Below are 7,829 nucleotides of genomic sequence, written 5' to 3'. Positions count from 1 at the left end.
AAAAAAAAAAGTCAGGGCCCTATGTGATAGAGCTCTCTACAGTAACTGCATCTCACAGTAATTGCAGTTACCATGGCAACGGGTAGGAATTAACCAATCAGTGGATGGCATTCAAGTCATTGCTATGGTAATTGCAATGATTGTGACAGCAAAGCTGTGGCAAAGACCTTCACGAGGGATGGGATGTGACGAGCGAGGGCAAGCGATGGAATAATGCAGTCTTTTTTTCACAGGGGGGGGGGGGGGCATTTTTTGAGACGGAGGGAGGAAGGAAACAAAATCCGGAAGGAGGACGCTAGGAGGGGTGGGAGGATGGTTCCTGTTAGAAGGATGGCATCAGCTTGGACCTTGAGTACCGCTGCTGGGGCATCCTCTTCTTCTCCTCCTCAAGGGACTTCTTGAGCCACACCTCCTCAAGGTGCCACTGGCGGGCCACCATGAGGAACATGACGCCGCTGGCGAAGCAGAGGCCGAACGCGGCCCAGCTGACGTAGAACGACCACGAGTAGCTCAGGGTGTAGATCTCGGGCAGCTGGCGGATGGACAGGGGTCGCTCGTTGACCTCGTACTCCGCGCTGGCCACGATCATGAGGAGCGACGTCATGCCGAAGAAAGCTGCGAAAGAGAAAAATCAGGGGACAGAGAAATGTAAGCCAGTGGCATATGAAATATGTATTTTTTTTTGTTCCATACTCATATCAAAATCATATCTCAGTCCTTGATGGCGACATTCTTTAGATTTGCTTGGACACACTCTGTAGCATATATAATATTCAATAAATGGGTACATAGAAGCAAACATGGACCAATCTGTCACATTGTTGTAGTACCATACAAGATATTCATTCACAACTTGCATGTTCCCTCGCATGTCTTTTGTTAGTCACATTAATGTCACAGAAACATGCAAGTTATGCTGAGTCGAGAGGTAGGTGCATTCCAAGGTCTTTTGTTAAACATTTCAGTACTTTAGCTATGATTGACAGATGAGGTCATCTCAAGAATGTTGGTTTGGAAGGATTTTTTGTGGGCGTTCCCAAGTAATCTGAAGAAAAATAGAAGAAAAAATCGTCTAAAATATATGGAATGTTTCTAGATATTCCTTTCACCGCAAAAGTGATATTAAAGGTATCATAAATCAACACAAATCAACATGCATTTGGATTTCAGGGCCCCTTTTTAAGGCAGCAGTGTATATTCCATCACTGTTCAGTGAGAGAGGCACGAGGCCCCTATAAGCTAGTACCGCGGTACACAATTCTGAAATCCAAAGAAGACAATTCACCAAATACTTGAGATTCTTTGCATTCCATGAATGACTCAGCTAAACAGAAATGTAATGCTACTTGGCAGTGTCACATACACTATATAAAATGGAGGCAACTGTACCAACATGAGGAAAAATTAGGCTAAGTGAAGCAGGCTAGCGTCAGCTGGATTTACAGACTTCCGAGTGCTCCAATTAGAGACACACTTTGCAGCCCTGTGCAAATAGTGTATTTGTGGATGAATTACGCATTAACAGCATTCCTTTCAACTGATTGAGAATTTCCTCGCAAACGTCGGCGCCAGTGAGTGTTCAGTTGCAGGTGAGCAGTCTTAATACTGTTGAATATTACTGCTGAATAACACTAGAATTACGAATGGTTGCAAAAGAGGGTTGTTACAACAAAAAGGCCATACCAGGCTTTCATAAGAATTTCACTAGATTGCACAACATGAAATAGATACACACACAAACACACACAGATAACAACACACAGCACAACACAACACAACACAACACAACACAACACAACACAACACAACACAACACAACACAACACAACACAACACAACACAACACAACACAACACAACACAACACAACACAACACAACACAACACAACACAACACAACACAACACAACACAACACAACACAACACAATTAACACTACAGACACAGAAACACAAAACACAGTTAACAGACACAAGTGCAACACACAACAATTCATACATATACAAAAACAACACTCAAACATGTACACACACAATGCATGGATACACACACTACACACACTCATATCATACCTCTAATAGCTGTCTTACACAGTGTGCTAGGATACAACACATCTACATTAGATATGAATCCATCTTTTTTGTCCCTTCTAGAATTTGGGACCATTTTGTTTTGCTAGAAAGATAATGTATCTGATGTTCTGACAGGACTAAAGACACATGTAAGCTACAAACTTTTTTGTCAAAGATTAAAAATTACCTTGGCAAAAGCATTTTGTCATTCAAAGCAATCTAACACTTGGACGAATGATATGCATTGATATATCAGGACTTTACTGATGTTACTGTGGATACTAATGTAAGAATTTTGAATGATGTGGGAACAACATGTTGATGAATTTAAAGTATTGGTTAAAAGATTATATAATACTTTATGATGCTATCACTAGCTCATTGGTTATTTGCATGCAATTTGTTCATCATCAAGATTAGTAATACAACAGAAACAAATCTTTCCTTTCTCTAGATTACTCATATACACTTATATGTTTTCATACCAGTGAAGTCATAGTCAATACAGGAATACAACTATATCAAATATTTCCTCAAGTAACTTAAAATGCTTATAGGCATATGTTAAGAACGTGATGACAAAAATATTAGTCTACCCCCTCCCCCAAAAAAAACAAAAACAAAAATACAGGTGCATAAGTTAACAAAAAATGTTGCCAATGGAAAGGGCGTGAAGGAAATTCAAGGAGCTCTTGTCTATGATGTGAATCACTTCCATTAACCCACTCACCACCTCAATCTACATCTTCCATTTCTTTTCCATCTTTGTGTGTGTGTGTGTGTGTGTGTGTGTGCACAATGATGTGAGGACACGTCGAGGTACACAAACATCGATACCACATGTACTCACACACACACACACACACACACACACACAAACACACAAACAGTACCAAATGCAGACAAAAAAACAAGAAGCAGTGTGTGGCGGTGGAGCAGACGTACAGTACGTAACTCCGACGGCGAGCACGGAGGGCCCTAATTCCCCCGACGCACGCCAGCCACGATATCTCACTCGTTCCGATTGCAAAAAAACAGCGGAGATTGTCAAGTTACATTAAACACATAATCAGTCATTCCCCATGCAGTGCACGGCAGTGTCATTATTTCCTGCCTTTCAGCTGCCTCTGCTTCAAAATTTCAGAGCTTTCACAAACGCTCGACCAAATTAGTTAAAACCCCCCCTTTACACCGTTTGAAATTGCCATTTCGAGTGACAGAAACGAGGTTGCCAAAAGGGAAAATGCTGGCTGGCTGGACAACAATGAGGAAAAATGATATGAGGCACTAAACTGGAAAAATGAGATTGTGATTCAAAACATTCTGAAAGCAAGTCGGATGCATTTTAAAAAAGTCCACTCTGGGGAACGCCGGTCAAGATGACCGCTGCAAGCAGGAGGCCAAGAAAGATGTTATAGCTGGACATTTTGAATATATACCAAGCTAACAGAATGAGCGCAATACTAGTACTTTAACATAAAAGATGATTGTGTTACTTCCTCTCTGAAAAATTATTTCAAGATATAAAAATACAGCATACACAATGTAAGTCTCAAGAATATACTATGTGCTTTCACCCATCAGCTGGCAAATTCCATGAAGATAGTCAGACTCAATAGAATATAAATATATATGTACTCAATGTACATGAATTAGATGGCCACGGATTCATTTTAAAACAGATAACCGAGATATCAAAGGTCAAAGTTTATATGCAGTACGATGCAGAAAACCAAACATTGATCCTATCATTGCAGTGACTGTCTATCTACTGGTGGGTCTCAACCATTCCACCCCACCTCAATAATAACAACATCACTATTGCAGAGAGACAGAGAGATAAAAAAAAAATGTGATTAATGCCAGTAATTAGTCTTTACATTGGTTGTATTACTAGCATCATTGACTTGGAAAAGACTGCAATAAAGGCCCATTTGTAAAACAGATGCTTTTCTGTATCTGTCCTATAGTCTTTTCTACCACTTGATCACTAGTTATCAAACATCTAGCCTAGCCATCCAAGGCCACTCAAGCTGTGAGTTACGATCACTGCTTGCTGTGCCCTATTGAGCATACACCCCCCTTTATTTTTTTTTTCACGTCCGAGGAGCAATTTGCCGCACGCTGCGCCCACAACGTTCATCCCGTGAAGCGCATGAACGCATGACTGGACGATGCACATGACAAACCCAGCACAACTTCACTTGACCGCCGTAGTCTTCGCATCAGCAACAAACAACCAGGGGCCCGTTGCATAAAAGTTCCTATTATGGTAACTTTGCCATCCAATGGTAACTACCATGGCAACAATACTCAACAGCCAATAAAAATCAAGAATTCCATGGAAGTTACCATTAAATGGCAAAGATACCATAATAGTAACTTCTATGCAACGGGTCCCAGATCATCAGAGAGAGAGAGACTTGATGTTGCTGAGGCAGAACAGACGACTGGTACTGAGTCTGATCCACACACACAAAATTCAGCCTCGGGGGTTGCTGCGACAGAGTCAAAATATGCACCGATCTGTGATCATGCAATTCTTATTTGAAATAGTCCCGGGCCCTTCCCCCTTAAATCTCCATGCCTTGCCTCAGTCCCACACATGTGGCCTCATGTAATGGAACCAAGTCTTCATTACGGGCACGCCTGCAGTGTGATGTGTCGCCCTGTCAGGATTCATTTCTGGCAACATATTATGTCCACTCATGTAATCGGTCATTACCGGTCAACAGTTTGCATTCTCCCCATGCTTTGAGTGGCAAGAGTTATAAAGTTAGCAAACGATTGAATTCATGAGCAGCCATCATATACCAATTAGGCTGCATTTTTTTTTTTTAATTGATGACCAACATCATTCAACATTTGGCAAAGTCTAACTCAAATCAATGCTAGTTACAGTACAAAAGGGTAATTATACTATTAATTCTGACATTATGCAGAAAAACTAGTAGGCCTACACAAATGTCAATCAGGCACTGAAGGTAATAGTTGTACTACTGATTATGAAAACAAGAGAAAAAGAGCAAGGAAAATACCAATCACATAAGTGGAACAGCACTTTCCCTAAACAAGGCAAGTAAAGTCTCTGGTTAGCTTTCTGGCCAATATTCTTTCATCTTTGCTTATCAACTTCAAATGGTCACTTTTGATGCAATAAGGAGCAACAAAATGACAATGCCAATGACAATTAACTTCTACACGCTGCCCACACCTGCATATACCCATTTCACGAGACTTGTACAGTACAAGACTTGTAAATGTGTGCCGAAACTCGAGTACTCAGTTGTAAACCGTTCAATATGGATGGAAAGTTGATCTTCCTGTCCTTGTTGGTTGAAAAAGGTTCCGTCTCGCTTGCCAAAGTTGCCAGCTTGAAGGTCACTGCTTACAAATTGTACATTGGCACCTCCCTCATTATGCATTGAGAAATAGCACCATATTTTCATAAACTGTTTTTTTTTGCATCAATGTTGTCAAAGAATATGTTTTTCAAGCCATCGCATTTCTCATGGTAACTTTCCATATATCTTTTACCCTGAAATGGCACCAGAGCCTTGGCATATTTGAAAAGTCTGGCCTTCATGATTATTGAGCATTTCTGTAATTCTTCTTCAAGTCGCCTCACATCATGTAAATCAGGGGCTTGGCTCCTTTCATTGCAGGGCATTGGATGAAAATACAGCATGTGTGCAACAGGCAATCTCATGAAGGATAAACGCAAAACAAAGGGTAACTGCGAGAGCAAAGGGGTGTATTCACATTTACAGTGAAATACCACAGTACCAGTATTTGCGCAGTAATTTGTAATGTGAATGCAAATACACAATAAAAAAATCACAAAACACCATCAAGTAATTATGATGGTAAAATCAAACTTCGCACCAAATATACATTCATGAGGTGAATTATAATGTCAAGAAATACCACTTATTGCACAGCAGTGTATTTTTCATGTGATCTCACATATTTCTTCTCCCCATATCTTAAAAGAGATCTGTGCATACAGTGCTTACAGTACTTTGGAGCGGAGTAGTTTCAGGCCAGAAACACTAGGGTATTTTGAGAATGAGAAACGTAACTAGTGAATTACTGTCGCATCTACATATGTATTACTGTGGTATTACTGAAAAAAGAGAGGAATATTCGTGTGCATCTTAATTTTTGCGAATTTCACGAGCGGTAAGATTTGGAAAATTAAAATGCATGCGAAAGTTCTTCTCTACACTTTATGCATTGAATGCCAGTGGCAATTCATGAAAATTTCATGCCGCGAAAAAGGCTGTCGGCTCCAATTTGCGAAAAATTTCATGCCGCGAATATATCACGTTTTACAGTAGGCCAGTGACAATGGTGCCAACAAATTACTGTGGTATTTAATAATGCACAAATTGCATACTTACAGGTATATTCCTCTTACTTGATGAAATATACCTTTTGTTTGTCTTATGAGATATTTTGCAATACCATGGGAAGAGAGATATGCTGGAACATAAGAAAAGAGTGGATGTAATTAAATGCATTATTTAAATATTTGGAATTCATGTCTTCAGCCTTTGTTTCATGTTATTTCAAGGCATGAATGACTAACTGGTGAACAGATGAACGTATTGTAACTTTGCCGCAGAGCAAAAGCTGGAGAAAAACTGCAACTGCCCCATAGAATTTACCACACCTTTGTGAGTCGGCTGCTGTTTTTTAAGGGAGCCGCTCCTCGCCCAAGGCGATTGTGACACCTTCCATTAGATCCCCCGTCGGTTAAGACACTCAGGAACACAACGGTGCTTTGTCAAGGACAACAAGCACAAATCCAATTTGGACCGCCAATCCAGAACGCGACATGAAAAGGTTACGGCTAATTACAGGGGGGTACTTTAAGCACCGGAGCAGACACACAAACCCCTCATCGCACTGACTGCTGTGTTGGAGGACCACAGTAAAATGTGTGGCACAGACAATACAGGAGGTTGACACTTCATGGAAGAATTAGATGTAAACGCAGATCTCATTTCACAATATATGGATTTGAAATTGCTTTTTCTCTTTTTTTTTTCCATCGAGCTGTAATGCTTGGCAAACACATCTCATTCCCCTCTCCCCTGCTGTATACTGGCACCTGCAGACTGGGAAATATGAATGAGTGTGCATGTAATTACTTTTGCTATCTGCTATGTCGTACAACATGCATTGCATTGGGGGGCAGATCTCTGTCGAGCAGACGGACTGGCGATGCAAGCCTGAGCTGTGGCATGGCCATGTTAATGAAAGATGCAGCAGCATCCCTATGCGCGTACATACATGTATGTGTGCATGCAGCGGCCTGTACATACATTGTACGTTTGTATGTGCGCACGTATTGGAAAATGGAGGGATGTGTGTTCATTTTTTTTTGGGGGGTGGAGGTCACGGAAAGATCAATTTGGGATAAATGGATGGGCGCACATTGTTGTGCATGGAGCACGCACTGGTTGCCATATACCGAGAAGGTCATTTTGACTGCAAAATTTTGCTGTACATGTAAATGTGCTCATCCCACACTGCAGATATCAAAAAAGAACAAAACAACTCTCACTGATCCACATCTATGAATAGACAGCACTTCTTTGATAAAGAAACAGCATACAGTCGGAAAGTGCTGCCCGCAAGCATGATAAATGTAACTTGTCATTTGACGAACATAGTGAACCCAGCATTCTGCACACATTTAATGTTTTGTTCTGTAATCAAATAGGTGGTTACCAAAGATCCTCCAGTATTT

General features: G+C 40.8%; 1 protein-coding gene across 1 annotated transcript in view; it reads right to left on the bottom strand.

The window, feature by feature from the left end:
- Nucleotides 1-240: 240 nt before the first annotated feature.
- The window catches only part of LOC139720004 (uncharacterized), a 41,254-nt gene continuing 33,665 nt past the window's right edge, over nt 241-7,829 (bottom strand). Inside the window, exon 4 of the mRNA XM_071631379.1 lies at nt 241-615. Coding sequence (XP_071487480.1) covers nt 323-615 — 293 coding nt within the window. The 3' untranslated portion in view covers nt 241-322. The remainder of the gene's footprint in view (nt 616-7,829) is intronic.

The sequence above is a fragment of the Diadema antillarum genome, unplaced genomic scaffold (genome assembly GCF_040938485.1).
Source record: "Diadema antillarum isolate AM-2024a unplaced genomic scaffold, OU_Dant_1.0 scf00000119, whole genome shotgun sequence".
In the NCBI taxonomy this organism is placed as follows: Eukaryota; Metazoa; Echinodermata; class Echinoidea; order Diadematoida; family Diadematidae; genus Diadema; species Diadema antillarum.
The sequence above is the reverse complement of the archived record's forward strand: the minus strand, read 5'-3'. Positions and strand labels throughout refer to the sequence as shown.